At 37.0% G+C, this 22,855-nt stretch overlaps 1 protein-coding gene across 1 annotated transcript in view; it reads right to left on the bottom strand.

Moving 5' to 3' along the window:
* The window catches only part of LOC148028581 (uncharacterized), a 63,809-nt gene that overhangs the window by 608 nt on the left and 40,346 nt on the right, over nt 1-22,855 (bottom strand). The window contains exons 3-5 of the mRNA XM_087688464.1: nt 13,965-14,024; nt 2,128-2,191; nt 47-1,987 (exon numbers count right to left, since the gene is read on the bottom strand). Of these exons, the coding sequence (XP_087544590.1) occupies nt 48-1,987; nt 2,128-2,191; nt 13,965-14,024 (2,064 nt within the window). The 3' untranslated portion in view covers nt 47. The remainder of the gene's footprint in view (nt 1-46; nt 1,988-2,127; nt 2,192-13,964; nt 14,025-22,855) is intronic.

Raw genomic sequence — 22,855 nt, 5'->3', positions numbered from 1 at the left:
TAGTAGCCTAACATGTAAAGCCCAAAGCACAGTTGCTCTGAATCACCTCAAGGAAGTTCTTCAGATGTCCATCGAATAACGTTCGGAAGGCTCATGTCTAGTTTGGTGAGGGTGTGACACTCGTCTTGGCCTCGTGCGCGACTCATTGCATGGTTGATGTAGAATCCTACTTTGTAAGTTTGCTGGAGCTCCTGCTGGAGCTGGAGCTGGAGCAGTTGATCGCGATGCAGAGCGTCAACCTTGGCCCCTCTTGACCTCTTCTGAAATCCTTTTCGAATGGATCGCATGAATCTATTCGCTGAGGGGTGCTGTTCTTTCTGCTCCGGCTCTTCTTTGAGCTCCTTGAAAAATTTTCGCTCTGCTGCATAAAGGTATGGACAGTCCTCTTCCTTGCCCGTGGGGATCCATTTCCCTTTTACCTCAACTGTTGTTGCGCGGAAGATGCCTTCGCTACAGCGCAAGATTTCTAATCCCATTCGTTTCTTCCCTGTACCAAGGTTCTGCAAAGGATAGTGTAGCTCATACCGCATGTGCTTTGAGAATTCAATACACGGTTTCCATAGAAAGCCATCACATATTGTAGAATAACTAGTTAGCTTGCTGTCAATCCCCTCCGAACGGCTTACTTGACCTGATTTTGTTCCAGTTCGACCAGCTTGAGCTCTCAGCTTCGCAACTGGAATACCTCCAGTGACGTCAAGCCCATAAGTAGACTGTGTTGTAGTGGTGTCAGAAGAAGCTTCGTTACGTGACAATTTCACGTCCCTGACTTCCTTCTCATTTAACATCTCGTAGGATCTCAGGAGTGTCGATTCAGGTTTGAAGGTTACGGAAACTGCCAAATCGTTATGAAGCCAGAAGGAGCTGTGATCTGTTCCAGTAATTCCAGATGGTTCGGTTGGGTCAGAGAAACCGGTGATGCTGGTGATGCCGAGTTCAGATAAGGAATATTTCGACTTGGGGGACGATGATCTAATTAGGTGGAACTCAAAAACAAACTCGGGATTGATAGAGCTGGAGTAGCCGTAGAGGTCCTTGTCGAAGACGCCGCCTGGGCCAGGGAGCACTCGAACAGTGTACTTGTATGATCCATCACTCACCTTCTTCCCATCATCTCCTCCGCCACCGCCACCGCCACCACCATCACCGTCGCCACCGCCATCACCATCACCACCGCCACCTCCTGCACCTCCTCCTCCTCCTCCTCCTTCTTCCCCTTGTCTTCTTCTTCCTCCTCCTCCTCCTCCTCCGCTGCTTTCCCTCTGCTGCCTCCTCGTCATCTTCCTTCCCCTCCCACCACCACCACCACCACCACCTCCTCCTCCTCCTCCTCCAGTTTCAGCCCTAGTTGGTCCTCCTCCTGCACCACCTTCTTTGCTTGCCCCAGGAACCTCACGACCAGTGACCTCACCACTCCATCCACCTTCGCTCTTATCAGCAGATGATCTCTGATCACATAGAACCCCCACGACAAACTCTGCCAGAGTCATAACATCAAAACTTGCTTCCTCCTCATGATCACTCCCCGTAGACATAACATCAAAACTTGCTTTCTCCTCATGATCACTCCTCGTTCCCGGGTCGTCCTGTGTATACTTGTAATACAACCCTCCAATAGTCAGCTTCTTGATCCTTGCCTCATTGCTTCTGGTCAGTTCTGCAGCCGTAGTATGATCAATGTACCTTACTACGACTGCTTCTCCCTGAGAGGTGTCAGAGGCCTGTAACCATGCGGATTCCCAGCATTGCATACTGATGCTGTGCACCTCAACCTTCGCCTCCAGAGCACGAACGATCACTTTGGAGGTTGGGAGGCCAACGCCCACACACCTCGCCATCGCTGAGGCACTTGAGAACACCAACTCCACTACGTCCCGTTCTTGTTCAGAATTTGCACTAACCATCCTGCCCGCTACTACAATGTCTTTGGCAGGATCCAGGGAGAAAAGAAACCCGCGTAGAAAATGTAGACGTGCGCCTCGTGAAGCTGTTCAAAGTAGAGAAAATAGAAATATATGGAAGCTATAAGGCAAGATTTTTCAAGTGAACGGACGGACGTAAAAATATTACAATATAAGAAACCCAGACTTGTATCGATACGTGAAACACACAAGAAGAAACCCAGACCTGCATCAATGTCTCTACTGATGTCTTTTGGCAATGATGGTAATGGCCGGAGTGGGTCGTCGTCCTTGTATCAATACGTGAAACACAAGTACGTTAATAATGACCTACTTAAAAGCTTAAACCCTCTCTAATGATTTTATACGTTCTAATCAAAAGATATTAACGTGCTAGTCTTTTTGACACGTGACACACAGATAATAATTACATTAAGTAGCTAACTTTTAAGATTTCGGTGCTGTTTGTTGGGTAGCCCTGTTCCGACTTAATTTGTGTTTCTGCCCCAACAAAGCTATACATTGCATTTGATTGGGGCCCTCGACCTTTATTCTCATAACCTTGAATGGTTGGCAAATGTATCTATAACTCACAACTTTGTTTCAGAAAATAAGAGCATTGGAGCTATATGATATAAGGGTTGTCGAGTCATTTCATGTTCCATTACATAAAGAAGTTTAAGCTACAATGATCCAAGTTATCATTTCACATACTACCTTATTATGGCGCTTATGATCGCATCACCTTGTTGCAAGTTCCAATCATCTCCTTTGAACTTGCAATCAACCTTAATGTCACCTTAACATGTCATTTGGTTACAAGGTTGTCTTGCTAGATATTATGTGGCAGTGTATCCTTTTACCACTATTATAGGTAGCCAACTTTCACATTTATGCCTTGTTCTCTTTATAATTGCGAAGTCAACTTATATTAAACACGTACAATATGTACAACCTTACAAGAAGAGAGTCAAGGTCTGAGAGAGCTTTGTAGCTTAATAATCATTACTTTCCAACTAATGTATTTAGCTTTCACCAAAGCAACTCTAGCATCTAGAAACAAAACTTCACAAAATAATCGAATCGATCAAAAAAATCCAAGGTTTCCCCTTGAATAGTAGAGAATTCCTACCCTCCTATATTTGAGATGATATTGCACTTCCGATGGTGTTGCCAAACTTCAGAAGTAACTAGGGACAAACTAGGGACAATCTCCTTAAGGTTGAAATGGATCCACTTAAACTTCACTCTAAATCTAGGAGAAGAGACCCAATCTTGTTTCATCTTGGAGAAAACCTGAACCAGCCACTCATTTTCCTTATCAATTTCAAGATGAAGCTCTACTGGACATCAATTACGAGGATCCAATCAAGTTTACCTCCATCCCACAGATTACTCCTTATCACCAATCACTTTTGGTGCAAATTCAAAACCTTTTCGAGACTTTGCCAAAAGATTTCTCTACTATCCACTCTATAAACTAGATAAACAAATTCAGGAGGAGTCTCCTCTTTGAGGGGGCCTCCAAGAATTCTACAGAAGGAACTTACTCCATGTGTCCACCATAATTTGCACAACACTTGATGTTTTTAAGGGCAAAGGCATAATTTAATGAGAAGATTGGATTCTAAATAGCTTCATGGATGCTCCTTTTGTGGACGAACCCAAGTTGCATGCCATGTATCCCTTTTGCAGACATGCGATTAACTCTAGGTGCAAATGCTTTGGCAAGAATTTTATATGAAGCATTTAGAAGCATTATAGGCCTCCAATCCTTGAAAGTTTGCCTTCTTGGATTTCTAGGATTCAATTGAATCACTCCACCAATAATTGTCTTAGGTAAACAAATTACTCTATTTCTAATTCCATTAAGGAGGGCATGCGCAAACAATTCACACTTACAAGATTTTCAAAAAGTTTGAAAATTTTCAATTGATAACCCACCACTACTAGGGGATTTATCATTCTTCATCATGAGAACTACCTCCTTTATCTCTTCAAAACCAAAAGGCCAATCCAAACATAAATATTTTTCAATAGAGATTATGCTAGGCATCAGCACAAGGAACCAAGCCACTCTATGGTAGTATCTTTCATGTACACCCAGGGAGGTCAATCACATAAATATATGTATATATCACATGGGTTCAACATAATGGATTTTTTAAGTACAATTTTTACATATTTTTTACATACAGAAGGGTCCCATATAAAGGGGTTACTTACATATTGAATAGAAAAGGGTTATGTTTTATTAAGGGAAAATTCATAGATAACGATATTTATAAATAGGCCTTGAATTCATGTGATATAGAGGGTATACATATAGTGAATTACCTAGGATCTACACAAGGCCAAACCCACATATAATAGCTCCATTTTGAAACACCAGATGCATCACAATAAATATGCTTAATAAGTAATGCAAATGGACGAGTGAGAAATATGAGATAGCCTCCTCTAACAACAAAATCCTACTTATAATAAATCCAACCCAATACTACTTAAACAAATAGCCCTTGTGAACATACTCTCAAGATTTGGACCCTATGTCACTACACTTCAACAAAAAGCAATCTACAACATAGAGATATCAAAAACTGTAGTAACGATCCTAAATTTTAGTTTCAAAGTCAATGAAGATTTCTTAGGTGGTTTTTCACAGGTGAGATCTAAGGGAATATCTTAATGTAAGAGCAGTTTTTAGGGCTATCATGATTTCTTAATTCTCATGAGCTTTTAGGGCTATCTTGATTTTAGTTGAGCTTTTACTTAGTTATTACAAAACCTAGCACGGTACAAAAGCAAATGTGTTATTCCTAAGAACTCTCTCACATGCCAACTATGTCCCAATTCTTCAGATATATAATGTCAGATAAATCTTCATAAAACTTTACTCATTTAATGTAAAATATAATACCTAGGATATAAAGTGTCAAGTGAAGGAAAAATTGTGGAACCTAAGAAGATTCAAACAATGAAAGAGTGGTCTCTGCTCATCCCTTGGCTTGGCTCATTTCTATTCAAAATTTGTAAGAAAAATTTCACTCATAGCTCTTTCTTAGCAATTCCTTGGTGTAAAACACACTCTATTTAGATGTGGAGCTAGCAAAGGAGAGTCTTTTGATACATTAGCATATATTTTGACTCATGCACCATTGTTATAATGGCTTAATTATAGTAGTCAACCTTTCCTTCCACTGGTTATTGATACAATGCATTAGGAAAAGACATTGCACTTATGGAGAATGGGCGTCCTACAGCATATGAGAGGACAAAACTCTAAGCCATCTAAGAAAAACTACTGAACCTATGAAGAACATCTTTTGGTAGTAGATTGTACTATATTATTTGGAAGCATTATTTAACGCAATGTCTTGTACAAGATCAACCACTAAAATGGCCATCTTTCATTCAAAATTTTTATCCAATGATTCAATATCAATTAGGTTGTACTAATGTAGCTGAGATAGTGAGGAAATCATGGAGAGGAGAAGGAAACAAAAAATCCAACCTATGATGACTTGATTTACCTAACTAATGGCTCTAATGACTCATTAGCATTGACACCAGCTCTAATACCATGTTAGAATATTGAGGATGCATGCTAGGGTGGATCACTAATGAGCAAGTAGACAATCATAATGAGACATAAGTAATGATAAAAGAGAATAACTGATATTACTCAAGCATAATGCAAGTACAGCTGAATGATACTCACACATGAAATGAGTGTGGGGATGAATGCCATTTATAGGCTTACAGTAGGTGGTATTGGTAGGTGGGAAGAGGTGGAAAGGGACCATGGTAATCGCGAACTGTGGATTTAATAAACCATGCATACATAACCTAGTCTAAGGCTTTATTTGCAATGTGGTCCTTTGCCTTGTTGTTCATTACAAAGGGGCTATAGATTGGGTGTGACTGCACATTTCTCAACATTCTCAGGTATGGATAACAAAGCACATTTACATACTAATCTTGGGGGGTGCCTTTATAAGATACCACCTATATTATGTGCATTCAAAGTGTATTAAAGAATAGCATTTTCATATTTGTTACATGGTAGTAAATGACCCCTTTTCTTAAGAAACGTATGACTTTATAAGAAACTATAATTAGAAAGTCCATTTTGCAAATGCAATCATGCTAATTTTGTTAAATAAAATAATTATTCTATTAATTGCATACAGTATGCTCATATTTATTGAGGTGCACTATACATGTTATGTTGTTATGCATTGTAATCCACTTATGTCTTCTTAAGGACATGAAGAATAACAAAGCACATTTTCCTGCTCATCTTAGGAGGTGCACCTGTAAGATACAATCTATATCACGTACGTTCAAAGGGTATTAAAGAATATCCTTTTCATATATATTACATAGTAATAAATGACCCCTTTTTCTTAAGAAACTTATGCCTTTATAACAAGCTATAATTAGAAAGTCCCTTTTACAAATGTAATCCTGTAAATTTTGTTAGATAAAATAATCGTCCTATTGATCACACATGGTACACATATTTTTTGAGGTGTGCCATCCCTTTTGAGGTGCCTCTGCCCTCCCATGAACCACTCATTTGAATTAAAAAAGGTGCACCAAGCCTATTCATATTTTGAATTTTTGATAAAGCTCCCAAGTAGTGAGAGCATGCTTGTTTATATGCTACTATGTGTATCTTGAATTGACTTTCCTAATGGAGCGATCACACCAAGTCTATGGCTAGTTATCGCAAGAGTTCCTCATATGCTCTCTTAGTACCTCATCTACTTGATTGACTACAATCAGACTCATGCTAATGATATCCTATAGTTTTATGAAGGCTTCCTTCACCTAACCTTAAGATTGATGAGTCTTTAATAATTCCCTTGTCGAAATTGTTATCATTACTTTCTCTTTCTGTAGTTGCCTTATGACATTTGCAATCTAAATCCATGCAAAATTTCCCTCCTTGCATAAAATCTCAAGCTCTTTTGACCTTAGTTTTAATTCCTCCCTTTCCTTACCATTCTTCTCAATCTCTACTTTTAAATCATAAAGTTGTTGAGCTCATTGTTCTAAGACCTCCAGCTAGTCAGTAGCTCTTTTCTTCTAATACTTTGTCCACATCTTTAGCTACTATTGATTGCTTCGAGCCTTGTCTTGCTTTAGCTCCCCACACAAATGTTCTAAAATTTTTAGACAACCCATGGTGCCTTGCATCCTACCCATGTGTCCCTAAATGCCAATGGTAGACGCAGTAAGGTCATTGCCTTTCTTCTTGAGAAGTAATAGTGATGTTTTCATTATGCTTAATCTTCTCTAACTTTGTGATTCACGTTTACATAGATTGAATGGTAGCCATAAGTAACTAGAAATCACTTTGATCGGACTCTTTGTAACTTTCTCTTTCCCCTTGCTTGAGCTTCTCTCTCTCTAAGCAAGTTCTTGTTGCTCAAACTCTTTATGGAAAGGATGCTTCTCTTTTGCTCATCTTGCACTTCATAAGATTCCAACATGATGGTAGGCATGCCATACTTCTCGTCTTTAAAAGCTTCCTTCACATATTGTACCCCATTCAATGATTCATTTAATAGCATCATGGAGCTCTGATTGGTATGTCCCTTTCTTGGTAGCTTTCTGTGTCCTTTTCTTAGTTGGTCGCTCTAGATGTGGCTCTACTTCATCTTTTGTCTTTTGTTCTTCTTCTAATCTAATTTTTATCCTTCTTGGGCTACTTCTAAACAAATTCTAGCCCACATTTGCAATGGAAGCTTGCTTCCTCCATGAAGTAGGATTGGTCGGGTGGATCTTGTTTGCATTGGTACCCACAAACTGATTTGAAATTCCTAAGGTTGTAGTAATGACCTTAATGAGAGCAGTATTGAAGTTGATTAAACACAAATTTCCCTTAGTAGTAGAGAGCTTCACTTTAAGAGCTTTATGAAGTTCCTTATCTTCCTTGACAAGGGACTCATAAATTTGATCCAACCAAAAATCATTCAAATCCTCCTTAACTTTCTCGCCAAATAAGATATCTTCCATGAGGCCCTTGTGTATTCTTACCACATAAGTGCTAGCTTTGTTGTAAGCAAAGATGTGGAAAACTTTTGTAGTGGCCCTAAGATCCTCCTCCTCAATGCATAACAATGTAAACCTATCCTGAGTGGCATCAGGATACCATTTTAGCTTTGGTCTAATAGGGGGGTTTTGAATATTTTTTCACGTTTTTACACCCTTGGTAGATGCGTAAAGATTGTTCTAGACTATCAACCTTGAGGTAAGAGTTACTTGGGCAAAACTCTTTGCTCATTTACTACCCAATACCCCACCAAACTTATTCTAGTCTCAAGATCATAGTTTTGGATAAAATCCAAAGAATTGGGCCACTCAATACAATTTTAGTCGATAAAAACAGACATCATATGCCTACTCAAACTTGTGAATTCTGACTGCAGCTCAAAAGCTCGTGGAAGAAAGGTAGGCGCTGACCACTAGCTTGGATTACTCGAGTCTATCTTCATATGTTTGCTATTGTTATTTTCTTCCAACTCACTTCGTAGGAGGGCCTCGTAAGGCTACTGAATCGGTGGATATGATGGCAGAATGATAATAGCTCAGCCTCACTTCGTAGGCTGGCACACAATTTGTGTGAGGGCTTTTCAGAGAGGTTTGCCGTGCGCCGTGCGACGAGTAAGACAAGCGATAGCATATTGAGGTGGTGTAGTGCAACAAACAAGGCAACGACATTCTCTCGCAAGAGTACAAGACGGAACGACAAGCTCTTAAAATCACTCACTCGATCATCATTCGACGAGGGCACCAGCACGAATAATAATTTTATAAAAGACGAAAATGCCCTAACCTGCCAACCTGGTCCAATGCAGCCTCTCCAGTGGAGATCAACTTTTGCATAATTTGCTATTGGCCACGGCCTCACACCATGCTTTGAGTAGAGCTGCCTTCCCCGTATCAACACGTCGTGAATTAAAATATCCTCCTAACCTTTCTTCTTCATCAAGTCTTCCCTCTATATGTGCCCTTCTCAAGCTTAGCCCCTTCACCTCCTTCATCCCATTCCCCCCTCACCTTCTTGATTTCAAACTATTACCTACCCTTCACCTTCTTGGTTCCAATCCATTACCTTTCCATAGTGAGCACTCAATTATGCTAGCTTGCATTCACTCCTCTTTTGTTCATGAAGGTGAAGGCCCATGTTTTCTACTTTGTGTTTGTGTATAAGTGTTTTTTTTTTTTGGTGTTTTTGTGTTTTTTGTTTGTTTTATTTTTTTATTTTTTGTATTTAGGGCTCCTTTCTAATATGTCATGTGTGTTTTGTGTTCCTCTTCTCTTCTAAACTTAGAAAATATCTATTTCTTCTTCTTCTAGCTTCCGCAACCTTTGCTAACCTAGCCCTCAAGCCTCCTAGTCCATCGCATGGTAGGATTTGTGAAAACCTCCATAATTGTACCACCCATTGTGCTAGAAATGGAATCAAAATGTTGAGCAAAACCCCAACAATTGGGACTTTGAACAGACTCCTATTATTTTAGTAGTTGCAACTTGCATTGGGGTAATCTCTCACTTCTCTTCTTGATACTTTGCTCTAGTTAACCATGCATGTTTCTCTCTACCCTAGAATGACAGAATACAAGACTTACAACTTTGAGGTGTAGTAACCTCACATATATTACACCACATTCTTTATAGCATTTTGGATACTCCTTTTGTGGTCAAACCTAAATTGCAAACCAAGGATCCCTTCCATTAGAAGGTGCTTAATTCTAAGTTCTAATGCTTTGGCAATACTTTTATATGATTTAACCACTCCACCATTAATTGTCTTGGATGGACATATTCCATTTCTAATTTCATTGAGGGAAATTTTTTTCTGATTTGTCTTTCTTTATAATCGAGACCACCTCCTTTATCTTTTTGCAAGACCAAAGGGCTGATCCAAACTTGAAGCTTTATCAATAGAGAATATGCCAGGCACTCCCACTGCAAAAGCTGACTCTACGATAATATACTTGATCTATAATATGCTCATCATTAAAATGCTAATTAGAAAGCTACAAAAGGGCTCACCAATGCTTTGATTAGAAATATGCTTAATTGTATTATCATATGTCAACTCCAAAAAAGTAAGTCTTGAACTCCTTTTTGATTCACAAAATTGAGGAAGAAAGCAAATGAGAAATCCTTGACTTGGAGCCATCAAGTTGGAGCTTGAACTCAAAGATCTTCGAGATTTTCTTATTCAAGGACATGGAGGAAATTTTCAATTGTAGCAAAAGCATCCATACCTATTTGATCATGTGGGAACTCACATCAAATATTAATCAACCCAAAAATGCTGCTCTTCTTGTATTTAAGTTGAGAGCTTATTGAACAGGACATTGTACTTGAGATTTCATTGTAATATAAAAAGAGAATTAGTGTAGTGCTTTTGCTTCCAAATATACATTGAAGATTTTGATGTCAGTTGTTTTTGCTTCTATCTTGTCTTTCGTCTCGCTCATTCTTAGAAACCCCTGCGGTTTGTGGCTAAACACATTACCCAACAGTATCTCTGGTGAACCGAATGTGAAACGCCACAACTACATTGGGAGATGGGAGACCATAGTAACCATGAAGCAGAGAATATTTTACATAGAGATGAAGACCAATTGAATGTCTTCAACAAAGTCTATGGTGTAGAGATTGGAGGAAATCATGAGATCCATGACTTCATGTAGATATATGAGCTGATAAACCTGAGTTGGACGCACGGCCTTACAAGATATTCTATCAAATGCCCTAACTTGCCAACCTGGTCCAATCATGGTGATCACCCAAAGGTAGCACAATTACTTCTAGCTCAATGGTTTAATCTCAACATTACTTCTAGCTCTGGGAACTTTTCCAAAATCATGGTGATCACCCAAAGGTAGGACACCTAGTATAGTCCGAAGAGAAAACTCCCACCACTAAGCACATGCCAAATTCAAATTGTCCCTTCTTGCCCACTTCTCACTCACCATATTTGTGTCTTCTTAAGCAGTCCATCCTTACATTACGTTTTAGCCTATCAAAGCTAGTAATTATATTTTTTTCATTCTTGGTTCACTTTTCATTATAAAAAGTGAACAGATTGATTTCAACTATAACTATGGCCTTCCTATCTAACCTTCAAATATCCCTTTATAATCATATCCCTCTTAATGATACTTCTTTGTAGGTAAATATGTGTAAAAGGTTAGAAAAACACTTTTATGAAACCCACATACTACGAGCATACTACACCCCCTCCCCCCTTCTCAAACGTTAAATGTGTCACTACATGACTATAGTAATTCGAGAATGCAAAAGTCAAAGTCGTTTAGGAAATGTTGACATAAAGTGAAAACATAAGTGCCAATTTTATGTTTTGGAGGTGTATTATTTTTTAGATTCAATGTTCCATTTTGCACACTTGTATTATGTTGGGGACACATCATTATTATTGTTATATTATTTTGTGAGAGCCATGTTTACTCATGTACATGCTACATTATCTTTTGCAAAATGTATTTGCAACACCCGCAACTATTATCTGAGTTGCACACATGAAAATGGAATTGCAATAGTCTATGCTAGGTCCAATTAGAATTGTGTATCAAGGAAGGACCAAGCAAGAACGCAAAAAGTGGTGGAAACACTAAAATGCGAATTGAAGTGCAAAAACTAACCTTTATTCACAAGCCCCTAACCCTAATCCTAACTTTAGTCTACATAAGGATAGGAGGTCTCAGTTTTCATCCATTGTGAGCATCCATGCTGCTAAAGCTCTATCATTGCAACTTTTGAGCATTTAATCTCTTCTTTTCTATCATCTTGATTCTCTTGTCACCATTTATGAGAGTGAGTGAGAGAGAGTTTGCATCATGTGAGTGACTAACAGACATTGAAGGTCATCCCCATCTTCTTACTTTTCTTCTTCTTCTTGCCACTATTGGTTATAAGCAAATTTGAGTTTAAGGTCATGTGTGAGGTTGTGAGAGAGTAAGGAATTCGCCCCGAATTTGACGCAAGGCTCTCAATCTTCTTCTCTTGACATGTGCATATATTATTGGTGGATGATGTAAAGAAGCAAAGGCATTGGTTCATAATGTTTGAATCATGGAACCATCATCGAGCTGTCAAAGTAAGATGGGCGAGTCTATTATAATTCAAGCATGTCTTGTGTTCCTTTTTCTTTCTTTCTAAGGTTAGAGAGAAGAATGCATGCTCGACTAGAGTGGAGTATTGAGATGTCTAGATGAGAGATGGTCATCCAAGGTGACTTGTAGCTTTTAAAAACAATACAAATCTATCCAAAGTCCCGACTAATCTTTATTTAGCCCCCATTTCAACATGCTCACAAGATTTGGACCCAACAATTCTCCAAAAAAGGTCTACAATATAAATATGTTAAAACTTTTAGTAGTAATTCAAATTTTTAGTTTCAAAGTCAAGTAGAAATTCTTAAGTGTTCTTTCGAGGGGGACTCACTATATGTGTACCCTCTATATCATGTATATTCAAGGATTTTTTATAAATACCTTTATTTATGATTTTTTCTTGAATAAAATATAACACTTTACTATTCAACCTATATATAATCATATTATATGGGACCCTTCAATATGTGAAAAATGTATCAATTTTTTTAAAAAAGAATCGCTTATGTTGAACCCATATGATATGCCTCTGCAAGAGTGTTTTTTTAATAGGTGAGACATTAGGGCATGTCTTAAATATAGATAGACACTTTGTGCTAACATAATATTGAGTACATCTTGATTCTCTTGAGCTTTTAGGGCTATCTTGATTTTATTTTTGCTTCTACTCAATACTTAGAATTGCCAAAGTGTTAGAAAAGCAAGTGTATCCCTCCTAAGGACTCTCTCACATACCAATTATGAACTAAATATTGTGATATTTAGTGTCAAATAAATCCCAATAAAGTTTGTTATTTTAGTATTAAATAGAATATCTATGACATACAACATCAAGCAAAGGAATCATTATGGGTCCTCAAAAAATTTAGATGATAAAAGAGTGGTCTACTCTTTGATCATGAGCTTAGATTCTTGGCTTCACTAGTTTCTATCAAAAATTAATAAGAACCATCATGGCTCTTCCTTTGATAAATCCTTGCATAAGAGTATATTTAGATGGGGAGCTAGCCGAAAAAAGTTTTTCAACACATCAAAATATATTCTCACTCATGCACTAATATTACAATTGCTTAGGTTTACCCAACCATTCTTTTTAGCAGTTATTCATACATTGGGTTAGGTGTAGAAAATGTACTTATGCAAATCAACATCCTATAGAATATGAGAGAAGAAATGCGAAGCCATTTAGAAATCCTGTCAAACTTATCAAGAGGAGTTTTTGGTATCAGATCATGCTTTATATATTTGAAAGCAATATTTAATGGGTTTTGAAGTTCTAATTCCTAATGATTCACATAAAACGTTTACTAACATGTATAATGCCACATCAGTTGAAATTCAAATATTTCATTATTTGATCCCTACTTATGGTTCAAACCATGATTTTTCTTGTGCATATAATGCATATCAAAATAGAAATAATACTTCTTTTGATTATTACACATATGTCAATGGAGTTATTTATCACCAAAATAAAATTTATATTACTTCAACATTTACAAATTCCACCATGAATGAAATGCATGCTTCTCTAGGGATTCAATCCATAATAATTACATGTAAAGAATGCTTTTGTTAATTTGAAATAAAGCATGATGTTGCAAAGCATACATTTGAATGAATTCTTGGCCAGTGAGTTAAACATCATCATGGAAAGTACATACTATATTAAAGTATAATCTCATGAATCTAACATACAAGCAAACTAATTGCATCATTAGAAAAGCATATGCCAATAACCTCATTTACTTCAATGATTAAGAATCTCATTCATGTGAAAGTAGTTGGCTATAGAGGCAAAAAGGACGGGCTACAAATACTAGACACTAGGCGAAAACTTTAGCTCTTAAACATGGCATTGTAGTGTGTAGCAACTTTAGAGTAAGGGTGGGGAACATACCGATTCTGAGTCCTCATCATGACATGCCTTCATAGCCTCACTTTCGATACCGAGAAATTCCTGAAGGACAAAATATGTTGCATGTTATTGGATGAAATGAGTCATAGAGATAATGCAATCGTAAGAGACTTTAAATCACTTACATCAGTCACAATAAATAGTCATAGTTACTTGTCTATTTTATCATGTCTTATTCCTATAGTCACAGATGATTCATTTATAGTTGTTATATTTTTTTTTCATATTGAGATTCATTTATTAGTCTAAAATTTAAAATATTCTTAGTTAAATGTATGGGGGAAAAAAACCATCACCCATTACATGGTACCATATCTACTTCACTTCTTTTGTTTTATTTTCTGTAAATGATTTAGTGTTGCAAATCTAATATTAATAACCAATAGTTTTGGAGCATATATTATATGCCCAAAGATCATACTTTCTTGAGAAGTATGGATCCTTAGAAATGTGGAGCATACAAGACATGAAGAAGTCACATTTCCATGCTCGTGGTATATACTTTAAGATTACTTGCCATGGATAAGGTCACAGAGCAAGGAGCTACCTCATTGAAATGTTAACTTGATTCTATAGATGCACCTTTAGTCATTTGATCACATTGGAAAACACAAGGGCCAATGGTCTAGGAAAATCTAGTAAAGATAAAATATGATCTTGTAATAGTAAAAAATGGTTGACCACCACCAATACAACAAATACATATACTCCATTGGCCAATACTATAGGCACCAAGGTTATTTTAGCGCTTCTAACTAAAGCTCATAAATTGTTGTTCTCCCTGCACATAAGTCCTTCCTTAAGTCACTCACTCTTCAAATGAAAAGTAGATACTTAATTGCTTTACTTCACTCCTTGTTCATCTCTAAGGCTCTAAACTTGCTCTCTCCACAAGAATGGCTCATACAAAACAAACTATACATTCCCATCTCCTTCTTGGGAAATCATTAATCCTTGCACCATGGAAAGGGTGAAACATCCTAAGTTTCTCATGCTACGAGGGTTCATCTTCTATCTTTGCCAAGGTCACTAGACAATGGGAGAGAAGACCATACCCAACCAATAAATTCAAAGAGAAAAGGTTGTAGAAGGACTGTGACAAGGCCACCGATCTATATACCATTCAATTAAGGTAGAGGTATAGGGTCTAGTCATGAAAAGAGTGAAAAACACCATAATGAAGATGAGGAGTATGGAGACAAAGGTAATAATCAAGAGAATGGAGATCAGGAGCAAACTTCCAAGAGTGACTAAATTCACTCAAGTATGGTGCACAAAGATAAAAGGCAACATCATGACGATGTCAAAGGGCCTATGATGTTGCTTAACATCAATGGTTCCATATCTACACAACTCCTTGGTCTTCTGCCATTTGAGCAACAAACCCCCCCCCACTTACACCTGCCCCATTGTCCACACAAGTAGTACAACCTCAACAAGGGAGCCAAAGGAGACGACCTCTTACAGTACATGTAATAGGAAAATAGATACTGAGGGTGAGAAACTACTACTTGAATGCCCTGAGAGAACAAGAAGTAATAAAAGACCATAGAGCTACTGATTCGTAAAGCATCGATGTCAATACACTACATGTCTAAAGTGTGAAAACAAACATGTTCTTCAATGTTATATGATTTTACTATGTGCCTAAGGGATGAAGTATTGAGTGCTCTATGTGACATGTCAACAGTAATCGATGAACAACATAGTATAAAGTACAAGTTCATATACCGAATATGTAAGTGACTAAAATTAACTTGTCAAAGTTCTTATTAGTGTGCGAGAATTTATTTTGAGTGGTACAAGTCTTTCAAGATGAAAAATATAAAAAAGTGATCCTTTATTTAAGAATGAGTTTTTTCACTATTTTGAAGGGATTTTGAAAATCTACCCATATTGCCTTGTCAATTAGAACTACTCGCTTCGAATTGAGTACTCCAAGACCCTATTCTATATTCTTATATGAAAGTTATGGTCAAAACCAGTTGTAGCTAGGCACAAAAAAAAAAAAACAATACAAGAAAAGCAAACTCCAAGGTTTTGAAAGGCAAAAAGCATGAAAAGAAATATTGAAAAGTAGGCCTGAACTACTATAAATGGTTATACATAGAGATCGGAGCCCTTTTTATGAGCCTAGGAAAATAAGCAAGTGATCTACTGCTTTAATTAGTAGGGATTTAGTTAAAGACAAGTGTTTATATCTCTTTATGGGTGCCTTTAGCCAAAAAGGCATGCTTGTAAGAGGTTTTTTTTGGAACAAATCTAAAAAAATATTTATTGGCTACCATAAGTGAGAGCTAAGAGAGTTTATGTGGCTATAATTGAAAAGATCTCATAGGCATTTACCAAAGAAGCACGACTAAAGTGATTCTAGGTTGTTTGATGCGTATTAGAGCTATTTTGGCAAGAGTATTCTACCATACATCAAATTTTTCATTTGTACTTGTTATAACTTTTTTTGGAGCTAGAAGAGTACTACTGAGCTATCGTCTTATACAAAGTTTACCTAAGTTATCATCTTAGGCATAGTGTATTCGGCTTGAAGGGATTGATTGTAGTTATACAGAGTTCACAAGAGTTATATAATTTCTTGGTGGGTTTTTTTAAATAAAAAATTCTATAGTATATTCAAGAGTCCTTGTTCCAATATTTCCTTCTTCCATTTGTCTTCTCTTTTTCTTGTTCACTAGTGGATTTTTGGCCAAGATCTTTCCAAACCCCCACACTCTTTGCTTGATCAGACAAAGAGATCTTATATATCTACAAAGGATAAACATAGGTGCAAGTTGCAACCTTGAAGATTGTACAAGAACAATGGAAGCTTACTTACTAAGCTTGCTTGAAGATGAATATTTATATGTAATCCATTCAAAGCATGTAACAATCAAGTATAGAGATATACAATTGCCTAGAAGAATTAGAGATGAACAAGCCTAAAATCCCTAGTTTTGTAAATCCTTTGGAGCAGTATATTTTCTCATTAAACATCAATGTAATTGAGTGGTTTTATAGTTTGCTTTTGTGAAGCAATACATTATCTCACTACACATCAATGTAATCAAGTTGGTTATATAATTTAGTAGAGATTGATTAAGTGGAAGAAAGAATGAAATAATAGGAAAATTAAGAATTTTAAGAACACAAAAAAGGAGTTAGATAAGTAGACTACACAAACACATAAAACAAGGAAGAAACATAGAGAAAAGAAAAACACTTAAATATAAATTAAAATTAAAATGCAAAAAGATAAAAGACCAATAAACTCAAAATCTTCCCTCATGAGACGAGTGTCAGACATTCTAGCTACTTTGGATAAAAGGGGAGGGAGGCTGGGAGCAAGGGTATTACTAGCACCTCAAGAGCTTAAGGGAAGGCAATCACAACATTTTTATATTGAGATCAACTTTCAAAGGAAGCAAAATAGGATTATTATAAAAGATCAGAAGTATATTTGTAGGTTGTTATTGCTACCTTTATACAATGAGGCACTCTCTTTGTTGCTTACGAGAAACTCAAGGTAAGTATGATATACTTTGATTTTTTTCACCTTCATACTGTTACTAGTTCAGCATGTCATGATTTCACTCAAAGTCATAATTGTGAATTTTGGTATAAGTACAATTTTTTATGCTCTCATTAAACCTTGACCAATAAATCTCAAAGCCCCAATCACTTTATTGACCTGGCTGAAGAGGGATCCAAGATCTTCATGGGAATCTTTTCATTTAGCAAATCCATTAGATTTGGCAAGTAAGATTTAGGCATTGGAACAGGCCTCAAGTTCCATGGTACATGCGGCACAGTAAATAGTACCATAGGAGAGACAACATTTGGATCCACACAACCAATTTCAATTGGCTGAAATGTAAATGCCTTTTCATGCCTAGCCAACATCCACATAAAACTGTCTCTTTCAACAGACAAAAGAAACCCTTCTACACCAACTTTCAATTCCTGTAATGTTTCAGATGTAAACTGATGACCTATATCTTTAGGATCCCATAAGCTTGGCTGCCTTGACACTTTTACATACAAATCATCACTTTTTGGTGGAAGTGGCAAAGCAATTGGTTTCACCTTTTTGTCAACTATCTTATACTTTGTCTCCACAAGTGCTTCAGCCCATTGTAATCCTTCCTGCTGAGCAAACAGTGCTATAACATCATACATGTCCAAAGAACATACTGACAACACTCTGTTTTCAGCCTCATTTTCTGGAAGTATAGTTGTCGAAATTTCAGCCATAGTGTTATTAATATTCAGCCCATAAAAGATGTTTGAAATACCTTCATTTTTAGCTAACAACCCCAATGCTCTTAGTTCCTTAGTAGCCTGTTTCATAGATATGCATTCAGCCTTGCACATAGCTTCCATAGGCTTAAACCAACATGAACTATTTGCTGTAAATTGAGAATAACCAATAGTAAATACATGCTTCATTCCATTAAGAGGCGATTATATCCTTTGAATAGAAATATTGTGGCCTTGCTGTAGCCCCGCATTACAACAGTGCTAAATGAAAATCTAGATCTTTGAGTTTCCTTGCATTTGAAGACAAAGGAGGATCTTGAAGCATATCTAGATTTCTAGGATGATTAACACAAATAGTAAGAAATTGGACTACTTTCCTCTCATCCTTGCTTCTGACTCTTGCATAAGTAGAACCATCATCAAGCACCTTTGTTTCCATATACACTTCTGTAATATAGGGATGTCCCAAAATCACTACATCTCAGAAATGATATTGCACAAAGAAGTATTGCTCTTCAATGACATTTATCTCAGACCCATGGTCAAGTAAAGCAACACAAGGAGTTTCATGTTCCCCTATTTTCACTACCGTTTCAGTGGTAGCCCTAGCCCAATGATTCCTTGTATAATGACTTCGAGGAATAACTCCTAGAGTCTCTTCCCCATATTGTTGCATCAGCCTTACTCCACCATGCATATTACTAAAAGACAATGCATTTTTAGCCACTTTCTTATCTTTTTCACATGTTTTCCACTGATTAGTAGCATCCTATATAGATAATCCAATACTTACTTCATGCTCATATTCAGTCTGAATACCCAACAAATCAGTTTCCTCTTCAAATTGTAGCAACGCACTAGTGGTATCACCGAGAAACTAACACTACCTCTTAATTATGTCAATGATCTCATCATGAAATTCTCACTTGGTAATGCCAAGCACCTCTCCTAAGGTGAATTCCACTCAACTGTTTAAGATCTGTTCTTCAAGAACCTTCTTAAGATCTATAGCTGTCTCAATGTCAGACTGCAACTTATATCCTTGCTGCTTGCCCTATGGTTTGTAATCCTCTTTTTGCTCCTGACTAACCTCTTCCATAACATGATCGGGAGGTGGCTGATTTGTAGCTTTAGGCTGATACACACTTATTCTTGTCACTCTTTTAGATATCCATGCATTATCCTCATCTCTCTTTCGTTTCTCTTCCACAAGTACATCCGTGTTTTGCACCTTTGCCAAATATGCATACATTGAATATGCATCTATCGATGATTCCCAACCGGTTATGCCACGAATGTCTTGCCATGAATGAGACATTTCACTATCAGTAACCTTTCTCTTTTCAGCTACATGTAAAGTATGTGTCTATATTTCAGCCTTTAGACTAACCATCACTTGGCCATGCATTCTATCCAACTATAGACCAAAAGTAGAAGCATGTACAATTACATAAGCATTTCAGATAGCCAAGTCTTCCAATAACTTTTGCATACCTCCCTTTCCAAAATTCAAAGCAAGAGGCAATCCCATTTCTTGTCCATGGATCTTGCCATCTTTCCAAAAGATGAGCTTTCGTGCCAAGGCCTCCTGATAGGCAATATAATCCTTTCTCTCATGCTGCAAACTATCACACCACATACATCTTTTTCCTGGCTTAGGGGCTACTACTCCGTCCCCTATCCTCTTGTCCTTTTTCATCCAATTTTGTGACCTTCAATTGAAGATCCCATATGCCTTTGACCAATTCATCCAAGACATCTTCCCTAACAAAGGGAACAATAGCAGGTACAAAATTGGGTTAGCCACAGAAGTGGGTGGCTTACTGGATACATCAACTATCTTGCCTATAATAGTAGGTAGGCTAGAGACATGCAATCTTTCTCTTCTTCTATGCTTTTTCACAAGTGCAGTAACAGCTTCCTTGACATGTCTCCACTCTGTTTTCAGACTTGTGTCTGTAGTCTGATTCTCCAACAAATCATCAAGCTTCTCTTGAAGCTCAGGATCGACTACTAGTAAAAACAATTTCATTTTCTGACTTGCAAGAGCTTGTTGTTCTACAAGATCTAACTGCACAAATCAACTTTCAAATTCTCTTCATAATTCTGTAGCCACAAGACCCTTATTGGGTTGTAAAACCCACTCCTAAAAAGTCTTGCACATAATCAAACTGGTATCTTCAATGTAAAATTCTTCCCTGAGTATCTTCTTGAAAGCTACCCAGTCAACATCCTAAATGTATAATTCAGTAATTCATGCTTTCAGTTCATGTACAATAACATGTATAAAATACTGGCTCCATGCAAGTTGAGTCACTTCAAAGAATTCCATCTTTTGAGCATATGTATGTACATACGCAGATACATTCTTGTCATTGAACAACTTCATATCACGCTCAACTACTTGCAGAGCATTCATCACAACACTTTTTGTTTGAGCAAAAGCGTGCATCACCTATTGTTTTTGTTATACTTGCATAAGCATATTCATATTCTATATCAACTATTGTAAAACATCACTGGAGATTGTGTTTGAAGGTTCTCCCATCTTGTCTTTCCTTCTTCTGATGACCTTTCATGTCGGGTTCACCAATATCGGTGGGGTTTTTGTCGAAAGGTCAAATCCACTAGGGATTAGAGGTAGAAGGAAGTAGAGATAGGAGATGGAAGAGAAGAAAAAGAATAGACAAGAGGTAAACACTACAAAGCGCGTTGCGATCGCTATTGACAGGCTGAAAACTTTTGAATTGGAAGAAGAAGAAGAAGTGATCTGGGAGATCCCTGTGATCACTTGTCCTATGTTTTATCCCCCTTCCAAAGCCAATGGAGCCATTAGATTTGGATTCCAAGCAGCAGAGAATGAGCTATTATTTGGATGCACGTTTTTGTTCTATGAAGGAGCTTTAGGAGATCTAATGCCTGAAGATTGCTTCTTAGTAGTGCCAAACAAAGGATTTCAGGTTTTGTCAATACATATTGATTCAATTTATTGTAAAAGCAACTTGCTTTTTGCATGCCATCCTAATCTAGAAGCTTTTCTAACTTTTTTGGATTTTTATAATAAATAATATCAAAATTAGGCTAAAATTATCCAAAATTCTAGTATTTTTGGACCATTTATGCCACTCACACTAGTACTAATGACTTAGATCACATGGACTCTCTTGATCAATAAGAAAGTCGGATGATGTTGCACTCCAAAGTTTTTAACACCGTGCCTGCATAGTGGCACGACACCACAACTATTATCTGAGTTCCACACATGAAAATGGAATCACAATAGTGTATGCTAGGTTTAATTAGAATTGTGTGTCAAGGAAGGACCAAGCAAGAGCCCAAAAAGTGGCGGGAACACTAAAGTGCGAATTGAAGTGCAAAAACTAACCTTCATTCACAAGGCCCTAACCCTAACCCTAACTTTAGTCTACATAAGGATAGGAGGTCTTTGTTTTCATCCATTGTGTGCATCCATGCTGCTAAAGCTCTATCACTGCAAATTTTGAGCATTTAATCTATTCTTTTCTATCATCTCGATTCTCTTGTCACCATTTATAAGAGTGAGTGAGAGAGCAAGTCATAGTGAGAGTTTGTATTATGTGAGTGATTGAGAGATATTGAAGGTGATCTCCATCTTCTTGCTTTTCTTCTTCTTCTTGCCACCATTTATTATAAGAGGTTTGAGTTTAAGGTCATGTGTAAGGTTGTGAGAGAGTGAGGATTTTGATGAGGTTCTCAATCTTGCTCTCTTGACATGTGCATATATTATTGGTGGATGATGCAAAGAAGCAAAGGCATCGGTTCATAATGTTTGAATCATGGAACTATCATTGAGCTCTCAAAGTAAGATAAGTGAGTCTACTATAACTCAAGCCTGTCTTGTGTTCTTTTTTCTTTCTTTCTAAGGTTAGACACAAGAATGCATGCTTGACTAGAGTGGAGTATTGAGATGCCTAGATGAGAGATGATCATCCAAGGTGAGTTGTATACAGCTTTTAAGAACAATACAAGTCTATCCAAAGTCCCAACTAATCTTTATTTAGTCCCTTGTTTCAACATGCTCACAAAATTTTGGACCCAATCTCAACACACCTTTCCAAAAAAGGTCTACAATATAAAGATGCCAAAACTCTTAGTAGTAGTTTAAATTTTCAGTTCCAAAGGCAAGGGAGAAATTGTAAGGTGTTCTCTTGAGGGGGTTCACTATATGTGTACCCTCTATATCATGTGTATTCAATGCTTGTTTATAGATACCTTTATTTATGAATTTTTCTTGAATAAAATATAACCCTTTTCTATGCAATATATATATAATTCTATTATATGGGATCCTTCTATATGTAAAAAATGTATCTAAATAAAGTTTTAAAAATCACTTATGTTGAACCTATATCATATGTCTCCCCAAGAGTGTTTTTTTAATAGGTCAAACCTTAGGGCATGTCTTAAATATAGATAGACACTTTGTGCTAACATATTACTGAGTACATCTTGATTCTCTTGAGCTTTTAGGGCAATTTGGATCCAAATATTGTGATATTTAGTCTGAGATAAATCCTAATAAATTTTTCTATTTTAGAATTAAATAGAATATCTTTTTACATAGAGTGTCAAGTGAAGGAATA

Source organism: Lygodium microphyllum, chromosome 11 (assembly GCF_053477565.2).
Source record: "Lygodium microphyllum isolate KBCC chromosome 11, Lygodium_microphyllum_v1.1.10, whole genome shotgun sequence".
Classification (NCBI taxonomy): Eukaryota; Viridiplantae; Streptophyta; class Polypodiopsida; order Schizaeales; family Lygodiaceae; genus Lygodium; species Lygodium microphyllum.
The sequence above is the reverse complement of the archived record's forward strand: the minus strand, read 5'-3'. Positions and strand labels throughout refer to the sequence as shown.